Genomic DNA, 16,897 nt, shown 5'->3' with positions numbered 1-16,897 from the left:
TGTGTGATTTTATTTTTCCCCAGTTTTAGCAATATGGTTTTTCATTGAAACAAACAAGCCATGGTGCAGATTTGGTTCCAAAAATAAAACAAGTTTATGAAGCAAGAGATGAAGATAGAATGAAATAAACCATAAATTGTTTTCATACAGCACACATTTAAAGGTAATCATAGTTGTCCCAAAATCGCCCCTTACAATATTTACACCAGAGAGAATGCTCTCCTCTATCACTCCTTCAGGGCTTAATTTAACTGTGCTTCAATTCCCCATCTTGGCAATCGGATAGCTTCTTCCTGTAGCCTTATTTCCTCTGCTTAAAATAACTGCTTTGGGGTTTTGACCAAACAGTTCTGGTCTGGAACTCTGGATAACAAAGTGTGAAGCTGGATGAACACAGCAGGCCAAGCAGCATCTCAGGAGCACATTACCTGATGAAGGGTCTAGGCCCGAAACGTCAGCTTTTGTGCTCCTGAGATGCTGCTTGGCCTGCTGTGTTCATCCAGCTTCACACTTTGTTATCTTGGATTCTCCAGCATCTGCAGTTCCCATTATCACTGGTCTGGAACTCTTATTGCTGTTCCACTCCTGACTTCCATATCTACAGATGAATGTAAACATCATCCTGCCTCTCACTTCCTTGTCTCTGGGACAGGGTATGTAGACAGATGTAGGACAACAAACAATGAGAATCCCGATTTGAAGGGGCCCCGCAGTGCAGTTGTGACAGAATGGAGTGAAGTACTGAAGAAACATCGGATACAGGAAACTGAGAGTGTGACATAGAAACACCGCCACTTATAAGTTCCCCTCCAAAGCACTCAGTATCCTCACTTGGAAATATATCCATGTGTCTTGGGTGTAACTGGGTCAAAATCCTGGAATTCACTTCTCAATGGCATAATGGGTCTACCAACACCAAATGGACTGCAGTAGTGTGAATGAATATAAAGAAAACGCTATAAAGTAACCTACTTTTAACAATTCTAAAGAATCTTCCATGTTTATCAAGGGTGACTGTTTTGCACATTCAGCTTAGCTAAGAATCCTATCGAACTCCTCAAACTAAAATTTATGTATTTTTTTTCCCCCTAAGATACGAAGGCTTCCCCTCGGCTTAAAAAAATTGATTTTTAGGTCCTCTAACAAACACCTGTCTATTTTGTTTGATCATAAAAACTCTCCCAAAGAAAATAAAAACCCATAAGTCCTTAGAAACTATCAGTGTCACTTTTAAAAGAAACACTGTGGTGACAGTAATAGTTACAAGTTCATAATTAAAATCTTTCAGATACGCAGAAAATCCTATGCCAACAGTTCAAATTCAAAAATCCAAACTCAAAAAAAATGATATCAAAATATTTATGCAGCACACCTTACATGCCACTTAATTAAATACAAGGAGCACTCCTGTGCACAGTATGCCACATATGCCCTATATAATGGAAGCATAATTTTCCTTGTATTCAATTCCCCTTGTGGTAAATTACATAGTGCACAGTCTGCTGTACTGTTTGTGGCAAAACTCTCAAGTCAGAGTCATTGTACAAACCATTTTGTATGGGATTGTTATCACCATTAATGTAACCTGGTTTATACCTTCCATCAAACTGGTTATTTTACACAATGTATCAAGACAGTTCTTGTTTATTCTGTGCTTTCACATCCCTCTGTTTGATTTCTGAGGAGTCTGAGATGCTGACAGTTGTCACTGGGCAGCAAACTTCCAGACAGTAATCTATTAGGCGATTATTTGAGAACAATCATATAAAGGGGCTAGAAACTCCAAGGGCTGCAGACCTTGGGGCCCACTATGGAAAGGAGGCTATTGAGGGAGGTAACAAAGTGTGGAGCTGGATGAACACAGCAGGCCAAGCAACATCTTAGGAGCACAAAAGCTGACATTTCAGGCCGAGTCCCTTCATCAGAAAAGGGGGGTGGGGAGAGAGTTCTGAAGTAAATAGGGAGAGAGGGGGAGGTGGACTGAGGGGGAGGAGAACTGAAGATAGATAGAGGAGAAGATAGGTGGAGAGGAGAGTACAGATACAGAGGTAGGGAGGGGATAGGTCAGTCCATGGAGGACGGACAGGCCAAGGGGGCAGTTTGAGGTTAGTAGGTAGAAAATGGAGGTGCGGCTTGAGGTGGGAGGAGGGGATAGGTGAGAGGAAGAACAGTTTAGGCAGGTGGGGATGACCTATACTCTCCTCTCCACCTATCTTCTTTTCTCTCCATCTTCGGTCCACGTCCCCCTCTCTCCCTATTTATTCCAGAACCCTCAGCCCATCCCCCTCTCTGATGAAGAGTCTAGGCCCGAAACGTCAGCTTTTGTGCTCCTGAGATGCTACTGGGCCTGCTGTGTTCATCCAGCCTCACCTTTCATTATCGGGGATAAGCTGGGCTGGTTTTGGAATGCAGTGGGAGGAGGGGAAATTTTGAATCTTGTGAAATCCACATTGATACCATTGGGCTGCAGGATTCCCAAGCGGATTATGAATTGCTGTTCCTGCAGCCTTTGGGTGGCATCATTATGGCACTGCAGGAGGCCCATGATGGACATGTCGTCTAAGGAATGAGAGGGGGAGTTAAAATGGTTTGCGACTGGGAGGTACAGTTATTTATTGTGAACCAAGCATAGGTGTTCTGCAGAGCAGTCCCCAAGCCTCTGCTTGGTTTCCCCAGTGTGGAGGAAGCCACAACGGGTAAAGAAGATCAGTATACCACATTGGCGGATGTGCAGGTGAGCATCTGCTTGATGTGGAAAGTCATCTTGGGGCCTGCGATGGGGGTGAGGGAGGAGGTGTGGGGGAAAGTGTTGCACTTCCTGTGGTTGCAGGGAAAAGTGCCGGGTGTGGTGGAATTGGAGGGGAATGTAGAGCGGACAAGGGAGTCATGGAGAGAGTGGTCTCTCCGGAAGGCAGACAAGGGTGGGGATGGAAAAATGTCTTTGGTGGTGGGGTCGGATTGCAGATGGTGGAAGTGTCGAAGGATGTTGGGTTGGATCCGGAAGTTGGTGGGGTGGTATGTGAGGACTAGGGGGATCCTCTTTTGGCAGTTATTGCGAGGGAGGGGTGTGAGGGATGAGTTGCGGGAAATGTGGGAGACACGGTCGAGGGCGTTCTCATCCACTGCGGGGGGGAGGTTGCGGTCCTTGAAGAACGAGGACACCTGAGATGAACTGGAGTGGAATGCCTCATCCTGGGAGCAGATGCGGCAGAGGCAAAGGAATTGGGAATAGGGGATGGAATTTTTGCAGGAAGGTGGATGGGGGGAGGTGCATTCTGGGTAGCTGTGGGAGTCAGGAGGCTTGAAATAGGTATTGGTTTTTAGGTTGTTGCCTGAGATGTAGACAGAGAGGTCCAGGAAGGTGAGGGATGTGTTAGAGACAGTCCAGGTGAACTTGAGGTTGGGGTAGAAGGTGTTGGTGAAGTGGATGAACTGTTGGAGTTCCTTGTGGGAGCAAGACGCGGCACCAATACAGTCATCAAATATAACGGAGGAAAAGGTGGGGTTTGGGGCCTGTGTAGGTGCGGAAGAGGGACTGTTCCATGTAACCTACAAAGCGGCAGGCATAGCTTGAGCCCATGCGGGTGCCCATGGCCACCCCCTTTGTCTGTAGGAAGTGGGAGGAATCAAAAGAGAAGTTGTTGAGGGTGAGGACGAGTTTGGCTAGACGGATGAGGGTGTCAGTGGAGGGGGACTGATCGGGTCTGCGGGACAGGAAGAAGCGGAGGGCCTTCAGGCCACCAGCATGGGGAATGCAGGTGTACAGGGACTGGACGTCCATGGTGAAAATGAGGTGTTGGGGACCGGGGAATTGGAAGTTCTGGAGGAGGTGGAGGATGTGGGCGGTGTCATGGACATAGGTAAGAAGTTCCTGCACCAAGGGGGAGAAAATGGGGTCCAGATGGGCGGAGGTGAATTCGGTGGGGCAGGAGCAGGCAGAGACAATGGGTCGACCAGGGCAGGGGGGTTTGTGGATTTTGGGAAGGAGTTAGAAACGGGCCATGCGGGGTTGGGGAACAATGAGGTTGGAGGCTGTGGGCGGGAGGTTACCTGAGGTGATGAGGTTGTGAATGATTTGGGAGATGATGGTTTGATGCTCGGGAGTGGGGTCATGTTTCTTCCTCCCACCTAAGGCTTGAGGATGAGATCTGCTGCATGTCAACCCATTCCTGAAGTTTAGCTGCCAGCTTTAAAATTGAGGCTACGTGGAAAGCAACCCTTATTTGCCTGTTTAAAGGTCTTAATATGGATAATGTCAGAGTGCTGGCCTTGGCCTCATCACCCATAACATTGTGGATAGGTCAAGATGGTGAGAGCGTATTGGGATGACCAGCCTGCGAGTTATATGGGTTTTGCTGCCTGCAAATTCATTAATGAAGCAAAGTAAAATGCTGTTTGTAACAAAATGGTTCCCTGAACTGGAATCAAGGACCACGGGTCACACTTTCTGAAGAGTAAGGCATTTAGAACTGAGTTGAGCAATTCCTTCATTCAAAGCAATCATAAGCAATAGAAGCATTATAAGCAATCTGCTGTCCTCAAGTGTTGTGAATGTTGAGTCATTGAATGTTCCAGACAGGGATTGATTGCTTTCCAGAAAGCAAGAACCTCAAGCAAAGTGGGAATAATGAGCAAAAGTGATGCTGAGCCATGATCTAACTGTATGGTGAAGAGGCCTTGATGGGCTGAATGATCTCCATCTGCTTAGTTGCTGCGTCCCATCAGCAATTCTCCAAAGTTGTTTCCTTTTTTACTTTCACCTCATGAAGAATCACAGTGTAAGGGGCGAAAGGGCATGGTCCTTTTGGAAGGTATGAGCACTTACTGCTCGTCTGATTGGGAGAGCCTGTCATGTTAATGATCTGTTACGAAACTCGAATAAGGATTTTAATCTTACTGCTGTGGATTCTGAACTGAAATCATTGTGTTTTATTTCACGAGGATTTGAAAACAGACACAAAAAACCTGACTTGAAAACTAAATATAGGGTTTAAATGTTCTGTGTATTGCCTGTGAACATGACTATTTTAGAGGCAGGTTTACGTGCAGTTAAACAAAATAATTCTATCTGCCTATTTTTCAGGTATCTCCAAAGGAATTGGAACAGTTTGATACAAATATCCAGCTACTGCTTGATGAATTGGAAGCAGAAATACAACAAGGAGAGAATCTAAAAGAAGGGGATTTTGAGAAAGAGATGGTTAGTTGGGTATAAGCAGCAATATTAGGACAAGCAATGTAACGAAATGCTGAATTGATGGCTGACTTTCCAAGAGGACTAAACACAAAAGTTTATTGTTTCTAAATTGGATAGTATAATTAATGGATATTCTGCCCTTATTCATATATTGGTGTTTCTTTAAACGTGGAGAGTTATAGCAAAAGAAATTCATGGTTGCATAAGTAACATCTCAACGCATTAATTCTGAGTTTCGACTTAAGAAATTTCAACCTTGAAATTCAAAGAGGCACGTGGATGTACCAGTGCACAAGAATTTGAAAGCTCACATAAGGAAATTTTAAATATAATCTTGTTCAAACAAAATAAACATGTAAAACGATCGTTTTAGTCGTTGGGTTAGCTGACATGCATTTGTTTATACCATACATCACAGACTGAGAGCATTCTTTTGATCTCCATAATATGAGAGACAACGTTAGAGGAGAAAATGTGCAGAGAAATCAGGGATATAAAAAACGTGACAATGCTACAACATTTGGTGGTTTGTTTAATGTGGAACATAACCTTTATTCGGGATCTTGCATTCCACTTCTTTAAAGAAAGAGAGGTGCTTTCCATGTTGGAAATTATTGAATCTAACATCACTAAAAGGAGAGTTGTAGATAAAGAGTATTTTTCTTTCCTCTCGTACATTCACAGTTGCAGACATTGAAAACTAATTTTTTTAATCAAAAATAAGATTATGTCACTGACATATCTTTGCAATGTAAGAATATAGCAATTTTCAGAAACCATACTGGGTTATTGGGTTTACCAGACTAATCCCTTCCTGCACAGTTATGATGGGTGACATTGGAGCATCAAAAATGAAGTTTCTTATGTCATGCACCACTCAGTTTTATTTTCTTTGTTTTTTTCTATTTACAGATCACATAACGCATATTTAAAATACAATGATCTCTTATCAATAGATTTTGAAATTTAGAACTGAAACATAATAGTATTTGATTGCTTTTGCTGACAAACATATGAAATGTTATGTTATGAGTGCAGATAGTGCAGTTGAGATACAGATTACTAATACCTAATTGGATACTCAAACTGGCTGAAGGGACTCAATGACAGATTTTGTGTTATTATCTATGCTATTGCATAAATACACACAAAAGATGGTAAAACAACTGGAAGTGGTCAAAAGCACAGAGGAAAAGGGAACAAAATAATTATAGTACACAGAAGGAAAAAGCCTGAAAAATTTGAAGAGATATCGACATGGATTCCCAAATGTAGCAAAATCTATCTATTTGAAAAATTCAACATTTATTTCATGAACAAGTATGTAGTTGGAAAGTTATAGAACACAGTTTTGACAAACTTTGCAATAGGAAAAAGTCAAAGTATGACAGATAACTATTTTGAAAAATCTAAATAGAAACTGTTCAACAGTATCTTTTGCAAAACCTTTGGATAATTGTCGACTTGGGCCAAAAAGGCAAATATTCTATTAATGTTAGTTCTGTTCAATTACAGTGCTTATTCAGCTAGCACAGAGTAAAACACTTAGTTTACTTTAACATTGGGCATTGTTTTATTTTACATTTCAGTGAAAAGTATTATATTTAGTAATTGATTTCTCGTGTTCCACTGGAATTGAAAACCCAAATCCAGGACCCAATAAGTCTTGTTCAGCAATTTTAATTCAACCTTTCATTGGAAACAGTGTGAAATCCTCACTGCTGATCATTTTCGTAAAAAAAAAATGTGATTATTGAGAGTGCTGACTTTTGCTTTGCTGAAATGATCAACAAGAATAATTTTACTTCCAAGGCTCAGCAGTTTTATTTTAAGAAAGAATCTAATTTTGTATTGTGCCTTTAAAATTGTATTATTTTCACATGATGTGTGCTGTTTCCCCTTACTTCTAGCCCTAGTTTTAGAGATTGTCAAATAAATAACAGAAGTTGTGACATATTTTATAATGCACTGGATCTCTTTTATAAAATATTATGTCAGTGTGCTGGACCTGCTGACGTTCACCAGCTATTTCTGTTTTTGTATCTCATCTTTTGTGGAATTGTTCTTCAGATTGGAATTGACCATTACTCTGAGAAGAGTATTATTTCTAACATAATAGAAGTTTTGATTTGCCTAGAACTGGTTCGGATCATCATTAAGGACATGATTGTAGGTTTAAAGAGCTGATATTGCACAGTGAGGATGTACCTGTTACAAGCTCCTTTTGAAATGGAGACAAGCTAAGCACTGCCAGATTGAGAGTGGAAGATAAGAAATACAGCAGGGAAACAGATCTTTTGTGCCAACTAGTCTATACCAATCAGACATTCCAATCCAAAGTAGTCACATGTGCCAACATTTGACCCATATCTCTCTAAACCCTTCTTATACATATGTCCATCCTTATGTCTTTTAAATGTTGTAACTGTATTCGCCTTCACCACTTCCTCTGGCAGCTCGTTCCATACATGCACCCTCTCCGCGTGAAAACGTTCTCCCTCTAGTCTTTTTTTTACATCTTTCCCCTCTCACCGTAAACCTACACTCTCTAGTTTTGAACTCTCCACCCTAGGAAAAAAGACCTTGGCTGTTCACCCTACCCTTGTCTGTCATGATTTTATAAACGTCTAGAAGGTCACCCCTCAGCCTCTGATAATACTCCAGGGAAAAAAGCCCCTGCCTGTTCAGCCCCTCCCTATAATTCAAACCCTTCAGGTCCCACAACATGAAAGAAAAGTTAATTCTGAAAAGTATATTTGTTTTTTGCCCCAAATGTGAGCGCTGTAATTATAATACAACTTTTTTAATATTCTAGAGTGAAGATGATGAGAGGAGAATGAATGAGCTGGCAAAAATGGGAGAAAAATTGCAACAGAATGTCACAAATGAGAAGAAGCGAGAAGAAATTAGAATGAAGCAGCAGATGTTGCAGGCTAAATTTAATATTCTCAAGGTATGATCGATCAACAATTCCTGAATCAACATCAGCTGGAGTCGCCCTTGGAATACCAGGAATTAAATACAGTTTCATCCTTTTGTGAGGCTATTTACTTTCTGGACATTCCATTTATGTACTTTGGAATGTTTATGTCAAAACTGGACAATTTGTTGGAATCTCTGCACATGGCTCCTCAAGTTAAATTATTCACCATTGACAAAATAGAAACAAGTGAGATAGTGTGCTGCTTGTTCTCAAAATGATATTTCTTTCCCCAACAGTGCTGAAGACAACACTGGCTATTTAGTCCATAACTTTAGATAATGAATAAGGATTGCATATCTTATGCAATTTGAACAACAGAGTAAATTACACTGTGTGGCTCACTGACATTAGGTTGATAATGTATGGGTATGGTCCATTGCACAGAACTGAATGTTGTTAAGTGGTTTACTTTGAGGAGACTGTTTAGAAAGAGGATAACAAAGGCAAAGATATGGCTTAATGTATATGATTTTTGATTGTTCCCAGTTTTAAAAATGTGTCACTTGGGAGAATTGTTCTGAGTACAACAGGTATGTGAAACAATACTTGACCTTTCTAATGCAATAATAACACAAGATGAGCCGAAATAGTGAATTTCTTCATTGCATATTTGATGCATTCCTTTGGCTCTTACAATTTGGATACAGAGGCTGAGCAGGGAAGCAGCTAATTTAACAGAAGCTTCTTCTAAGTACGGACTACAATGGGGTATTGTATTCTGTCACTGTTAAAAACTTTGAGGGGGAAGATGCATTACATCAAAAGTTGTCTACAAACTATTTGTTTTAACATCGTAGGATATACTGCAAAGTAATATTTTGGAGATTGCAGTTGACCCTGAAGATCATGCTGACTGTACAGTTTCTAACCATGATTTTCACATATTTGCAAATGGCACTGTGAGTAGCCATAAAGGTTACTACAACCTTCTACTTTCACCCTTGAAATTTTATTTGCAGGCTAGGGTTAAAGACATCCAACAGAGTCATTCAATTTTCCTTGATGTTAGAGGGCCATTATTTTCCTAACTTTTGCTACCTAACAGTGAAATGCACTTGCATTGCTGAAGCCTATAAGTAGAAGTACTTTATCATTGTGAGCAGATAGCTATACAAGTACCCCTGAAAAGATATGGCATAAATTCTCATGATGACTCTTTCCATCAAAGGGAGAGGCAGAGAATTGAAGGAATGTTAACTCTTGGAGGAAAGATGATGCCCACCTTTTGTTCACTACACTTATTCAAATCATAGCCAGAAGGTTGAGTGAGGTGTGACTGTCCGAACCATGCTGGGATCAAGTCTATCATTGGGCACAGAATTACACCAGCTCTCTGATTTCTCGGTTGATAGGGATTAATTATAATGAAGAACACTAGGGTCTCCAGAGCATCGTTGTGACATAATTGTAACTGGAAGACACAACACTAACTTTTATTAGAGAGAGTAAGAACTGCCAATGCCAGAGCCAGAGATAACAACATTTTGGTAAAGATAGTAAGAACTGCAGATGCTGAAGTCAGAGATAACACAGTGAGCAGCTAGAGGAATACAGCAAGCCAGGCAGCATCAGAGGAGCAGGAAAGCTAAAGCCTCGGGTCGGAAACCTTCTGAAGAAGGGCCCCAACCTGAAACATCAACTTTCCTGCTCCTCTGATGCTGCTTGGCTCGCTGTGTTCCTCCAGCTCCACACTGTGTTATCTCTGACTTCAGCATCTGCAGTTCTTACTCTCTTTACCAAAGTGCTGTTTTTGCCTTTTTATGAACTTTCTTTCTGAGAGAATTCAATGCATATTTGAAAACTGTGGATTTGTGATTAGGTAACAGAAATGGAAATGTTCAATTTCCTGTGTCTAAGGTTTGCATAAAGTGAATAATTTGATGAGATGTACTGTCATTTGGGACCTTACCTCCTGGCAGCACACAGCAGCAAATAACAGGCAGTTTGCCCATGATTTTCCCATCTGTTACTTTCAAGCTCATGCATTGGAAATTAAGCTTTCATTAAATCAATGTAAGGTACAGTATCATACATGACTATCCCTTTGGCAATGTGTTGCACTAAAGAAGGCGCATGGTTAATGTTTAATCAGCTTGATATGAAACATTCTAATGTAGTCAGCAATTCACTTGGAGACTTGCAGGAAAATTCTGAGGATTGGCCATACCTCTGAGATAAGTAAAGCAAGCACCTCATGACTCCTCCTTACAACATCGTTTCTTATGACAATAATAGGAGAGAATGCTGAAAAAAGTAGTCTAATAATGTTACTTATCAATGACCAACCACAACAGTTTAAAAAGTTACTCATATTTAATCTGCAACCTTTGAAAATGTTGTCGTTGCCATAACTCCATTATCAATCATCAGACTTCATCGAGTGGAAATGGAAATGATCTAGCTATTCAAGTATATATGTGGGATAACTTCACTCTGAAAGTAGTGATTAACAAAGGTAATAAGTACAATATGGGTCTTTTACATTTTTGAGCTTTTCCCATATTTGATGAGATATGACAAAGTGCTGTAACATGTAAAATTAGGGTTTGGATTCTTACTTGTTTCATTTCACTGTACCATGGAATGATATTGAGTGGATTCCTGATCATCCTTCCCACATGGTAAGCTGTTAGCTGCAAGAGGCACTAAATATATTATGTGGAAAGAGAAATCTGTATGAAGGACATTTGGTTGAATCACATGCATCTTTTAGCTGTTGACTTAAGAGAACAAAGTCAGCTGTTGAAGCATTCATCACTGTTGTGCTAGCTAAGGCCTGAAAAAAATCATAGCTAATTAGCAAAACTTGTGGAAGAACTGTAGGAAGAAAGAGTGACTGTAGATTTCTTCAGCAAATGACTTATCAGGAAGACTTAAGTTCATAGTTTTTGTTTTAGAACAAAAGTTTTGGCTTCAGGGATCTAAGTAGTGATGGTAGAGAATTGGGGGTGTAGTATAAAGATTTAAAAGGATCAGCATTCAAGACAGTGTAAATAGCACATCCCATAGTGATGATATACGTAATCACATGACAAAAATGTGTGAGGAGAGTCAACCTTTCTTTTAGCAGCATTCAATATACTACTGTAAGGTAATATTGTTGTACAATATTAAATAGTTACTATTTAAATTTACAGAGGCTCAGTAATTGCTGCTAATTTGAACTATTGAAACATACATCAAGCAAATCTAATTTTAATACTGGTAACTTATGGTGTTAATAAAATTAAATCATGCCTGAATTAATTACAACTCAAGAAACAACATATTAATCAAAAGCCCGGGCCATGTTGACTTGAGTGGTTACCAGCCCTAAAGGTGAGATCATTAGATAGAAAGGGAAGAAAACACAACAATCGATGACCCATTTTCAGAGCTTTGGGTAGAAAGATTTTCTGCAATACGGGCAATTCAGAAGATGGTTATCTTTTGCCAGGTAGAACTAAAATTTAATTGTAAATCCTGAATGGTTGCAAAATATTTCTCCACTTCCATGAAAATCAAGCATGAAAGCTTGGGGGATGACTTGTTGGAGTGCATTGGTGATGGTATTCTAAAGCATTTTATGAGGAAGAATCCTCAATATGTTACTTTTGATCTTGTGTCATGTAATGAAACATGGCTAATGAACAAACTCCCTGTAAAAGTACCTCTAGGAAAGACTGACCACAATATGGTAGGATTTTACATTATGTTTGAAAGTGAGGCTATCTTGGAAAGTATAAATCCATGTCCAAAACATGTGTAGTTATAATTTCTGGTGTTAATTGCATTTTTAGTTTAACTATTTTAAATGCAATGAAGTTTGTGCTTTGAAGTGTGAAATGTGAAACTTTGAGGCATTTTTTCTTCTTGTGCTATTAGTTTGTTGGATTTATCTTTAAATACTAGTCTAAACAGATAATAACAATTTCAGAGATTATCATATTGGTAACAACGCTGTTGGCAAAGAACAAAGATGGCATCTTCAGAGAAAGCACTAAGCCAAAGAACAGAGCTTTCCCTGTCCTATGGTACCAGCTTGCAGTGGGGTTGTAGAGGAGTGCATGCATAATGGGCTGCTAACTGAGCATACATCTCCATGCCTTCCGACTGCTAAAGATGTTCCCCAGTGTAGGTAGGAAAGTTATGCAGCAAATTTACATAAATGCACACACACTGCCTCTTTCTTACTCTCGCTCAAGCACACGTGCACACATTCATGTGCTCTGACATTGTGACCCTCACTCTCACACTCACTCACAAACCTGCACACACCCATAATCTCACTCTCTCGTACTCGAACTCTCATGCTTGTTTATTCACTACCCTCCCATTCTGATTCACACATTCTCACTTGTTTACTCTCAATCATGCAAACACACACAGGCACACTCACTGTATGGGGAGTTTACCAGCTTCATGCAGGTTACAACCCTGTAGGTGATTGGAATCAGAGGGTCAGAGGTTCTATCTCCCAAATATCTGAGTGAAGGAGGTTTTCTGCAATCCAGTTGGCCTTCTGCCATGTTCCTCTATATAAACTACATTTTAGGGTTTTGCAGAGCCTCCATTTTGAGCCAGCCTCTCAGCTTAAGAACACCTACCACTCCTCAATAGACTGGCCCTGTGACTGGACCAATCACTGTCTTTAGTACAACGCAGTTGCAGAGGTAGACAAGTAGCAGGCTGTTTCAGAGGAAAACAGCTTTGCCTGTCCGGCTTCCAGCAAGTGTGGACTCAGGACCCCGACTCAGTATTAATGTCAACATTTCAGTTTGATGACTTAGCAAGAAAGATCATCATCTACATCATTAACTTTGTTTCAGACAAGAGTTTCTTTTTAAGCAAAGACATCAGAATGGAACACAGGAGGAAAATAAATGTGCCTTGAACAACTTGTGTAAACTTAGGCTAAGTGTTTCTGATACTTTGTGCTCTTATTATGCAATGGGTAGCACGTAATAATCATTGACCTTTTTGAACAGGATTTAAGATCAATTAGGAGGAAGAAAGCACTGGAGATTTCTCCACATTGGTATCAGTACAAGAAGCAGGCCGACAATCTTTTGCAGTGGCTGGATGACATTGAGAAAAGATTAGCCAGGCTTCCAGAACCCAAAGATGCCCAGAAGATGAAGGTAACATTTCTTTAAAAACAGGTGTTTGCATTTCTCTTTCTATAATCAGAGAAAAAATAGTCAGCTGTAACTGAAGGTTTGGATACACGTGGCGCTGCTTTGTCATACAACTTGTACCTTCTGGTGCATTTATTCCAGTCAGGATGTTTGATCATTATCTCCTGATTTTTTTGCTAGCAGCCTATGTTCTATTGGTGAAAGAGCCAAAATGTGTTTAGTCTTTTTTATCCATTTATACAAAATCTGCAATGGTTTTTAATTTATCAATGATATTGCTGATTTTTTAAAAAAATGTCATTATTAATAAGAATTTGATGGGGTGAAGAATTTGAAGGCAGAAGATATATGAATTTAACAACTTTATTCCTCCTGGTGTCAGTGTATGTGAGGCCTTTAAGTTATCAATAGTTCTATCTTACACTCCATATAAATCCTGGAATAGAAATTGCATGACTCCCACCAATGGTACTGCGATTGAAGTCAAAATTGTATTTCTTATATGTTGACACAAACGTAACTGGGATGTTCTTTTGTTTTAAACCTCATTTATTACAGGAAACCAATTGTCCGGTTATTGCCGTTACACGCAGAACAGTTAAGGGACAGTTGTATGGTCCCTCCACTGTCTGATAATGTGTGTGGCCTTACCATGATAGCCACTCTCTCTCACTTATTTGCTCACAACATGTATCACTGTTGTTGTTGTACATTTCCCTGAGTTTATTTATACATGTCAGATTCACTTTTTTGACAATTCATTATTTTCATTTGCTTCTTCACTTGCTTTGTCATTTTGACTTACAAATAATTAGCAGATTTTAAGATAAAGGAACTGTTTTTATCAGAAGAAAAATCACCCCGTACTACAATCAATAGGCTGGCCAATAGAGTAAACTAGCACGCTTATGCTTTAGGCAGCTATTTGTTAATGCAAACATTTTTTTCAACTTCAAAGAACCCTTGTTAAATCTTAATCTGTGATTATTGTGTTGTCATAACATGAATCTTTGGAAAGATTATTAGGAGTAATTTTGATATATCCATCCAGATTAGTAATTTCAAAATTAACAATGCAATGTCCTTTATAGTGTTTTACCTTTGCTTTTGTATGACCATTTCCAGTCAAGAATCACAAAGGTTAACTCCAGCTGAAGCTGAAAGTGATGCTCCAGATTTTGTGGAGCTGCCAGTGCTCACAGTTTGTTTTGGCCTGAAACTGACAGCAGCCTTTAGAGCAAGCACATAGAATTCCTAATAGCTATTTTCTATTTTTTTTTGATTTTTCTGTTTCACCATAGGCTGCATTTCCAAAGTCTCTGCAGTATCCTATCAAATAGAAATTATTGAACTGATGAAAGCTTCCATTTTGCAGTATAAAAACCCTTGGAGGAAAATGTATCTTGTTATATGTGGTTAACTGGATTGCTAACTGCACATTAAGTGTATAATTATATTTGAATAGCTTCACAGGTGCTAAAAAAACCTTTGTATTATTCTTGTGGAAATTCAAATTTCTCCACCATTTTTCACAAACAAAAACAATTTTTTGAAAGAAACTTCTTTAATACGTTTCTTTTATGATATTTCCACCTTAGTTTTATATTGTATACTCTGATCATGCATTAAATTCTCCATAATATTTTCATTAAAAGTGAAACAAGCAGTTTACTGTCTGTGAGGATACTTTATTATGATTTGCAGCTTCGCCTTCTTGACTATGTCATTGATGTTGGGTGCTTGGAGATTCCCTTAACTCACTGTCAGATTCAAACTGATGTTAAAAATCCACACAACAGACAACTAGAATTTTTTGTGCCAACTTTCTTTGAGGTCCATATTCTGTTCTGTTGCAATGCCACCTCCTGAGATTTAAGCTGACAGAAGTTTACAAAAGCAGTCAAAAATGCCAATGCCGAACTTAAAGCAGATGGTTCTATCTCCAGCTATTCTCAGCAACACAGCTGCTCCTTTCTTGATAACCACCTCATGTTGGCCATGCAAGTGGCTGAGAGAAGACCAAACTCTCTGAAAGTGTGCTATTTCTGGTTTGTGCTGCATTGAGTTATTAAAACACTCCATTTTTCCAGATTACTAAACTGTGTCTTAAGTTCACCCATGAGAACTAACCACTTGGGTAATTTTCTCTAGCACTGGTTTTGGCTTGCAAATGGTAAGATAATGGTTCAATGCTATTGAGGACATTGCCTTTCTGCCCCATTATTCGATAAAATTATGATACATTCACGAAGCAAAACACTTCAATAAAGAAGTTGAAAATGTTTTATTTTAGTTTGTTTAGATTTTCTTCAAGTTGAGACAATAGCTAGCTAACTGCTGTGGGACCGTATGGTTTTACTCACTAGGAGATGGATGCAGAACTGGAAGAGAAGAGGGGAGACCTGAATGCTGTGTGCAGGCAAGCACAGAGCCTGTCAAAGAAAGGAGCTGCTAAGGCACTGGAGCTGCAGCTGATCCAGCTCAACAAACGCTGGAATGACATTGAGTGCAAATTTGTTCAGTATCGAAGGTTGAACTATCCACAAATTGTGAGTTTCCCAAAGCAAGCTTTAAAGATTTGCTTGCAAATTTTGCTAAGATGAATGCCTACAATAAAAAGACGTATTTTAATAATTGTGTTGTGTTTGTTTGAAAGCAGATGCAACCTTAGGGTTTGTATCAAATGTTCCATCTTTGCAAAATATTGTTTACTAAACCGATTTATTCAGGGACTGCAAGGCACAACTGTTCAAAACCTGAAACATATGATTGGCAAATTTCTGATTAATGGAGATAAATTACATATTTATTTTTCTTTAATTTGCCTCATGATCGCATTACATCCAAATTCTCAGCAGCATGTGTGAAGCCTGAATTGATGCAGTATTCAGAAATTGATTTAAGAACCATTCATGTGAAGAGTTCATTCCATGCAACTTTTTATTTTGAAAAAGTGGTATTAATTGTTGTCTTTCATTATGTGGAAAACCTTATCTGTCTTAGTATTCCTTGAATCTATAAGATTTAAAGATTACTTACTTGTTGATTTACTCAGTTTTCCTTCCCTCTGTTTTGAATTTTAGTGTGTCCTTGATCCTTAAGAACAAAGTAGCGCTAAAAACTTAGTTTGAACGAAAATCTGTCTAAGTACAGAGGACCATCCCAATGTCTGATTTGTCTTTTCATATTCTCTTTGACTTTCACCATTCAAGCAAAGGTAACACTTATGAGGCATTTCAACAGGCAATGTTTGTGCATTGCAAGTGTTTGATGTTCAGATTTGACAAGTTTTAATGAAATGCCATTATGATTGGGAAGCAAAGATTAGTTTTGCTAACTTTTCACCAATAATTAAGTCAAATATTGAATCTGACTGTTCAACCTGCTGTTCAAGTAGATGGTATAACTGCTCGAGGATAAGCCTTTGGTCTGGCTGATAAAGCAATCAAAGTTACTTCTGTAACCATAGATTTAGGAAACGTCTGTATCTAATGGTATAATAGTGCATTACCTTGGGGCATAACTGTATAATCCTCTGATGTATGAAAGCAATACTTTGGTTGAGAGATTGGATTTGTTGCTCTCAAAATTTATGCAACC

General features: G+C 39.2%; 1 protein-coding gene across 11 annotated transcripts in view; it reads left to right on the top strand.

Moving 5' to 3' along the window:
- dmd (dystrophin) overlaps window positions 1-16,897 on the top strand; it is a 1,835,475-nt gene that overhangs the window by 952,192 nt on the left and 866,386 nt on the right. For all 11 annotated transcript variants that reach the window (XM_059650343.1, XM_048540566.2, XM_048540567.2 and 8 more), the window contains 4 exons: window positions 5,084-5,200; window positions 8,013-8,150; window positions 13,148-13,300; window positions 15,664-15,846. In XM_059650343.1, coding sequence (XP_059506326.1) covers window positions 5,084-5,200; window positions 8,013-8,150; window positions 13,148-13,300; window positions 15,664-15,846 — 591 coding nt within the window. The remainder of the gene's footprint in view (window positions 1-5,083; window positions 5,201-8,012; window positions 8,151-13,147; window positions 13,301-15,663; window positions 15,847-16,897) is intronic.

This window comes from Stegostoma tigrinum, chromosome 12 (assembly GCF_030684315.1).
Source record: "Stegostoma tigrinum isolate sSteTig4 chromosome 12, sSteTig4.hap1, whole genome shotgun sequence".
Taxonomy (NCBI): domain Eukaryota; kingdom Metazoa; phylum Chordata; class Chondrichthyes; order Orectolobiformes; family Stegostomatidae; genus Stegostoma; species Stegostoma tigrinum.
The sequence above is the reverse complement of the archived record's forward strand: the minus strand, read 5'-3'. Positions and strand labels throughout refer to the sequence as shown.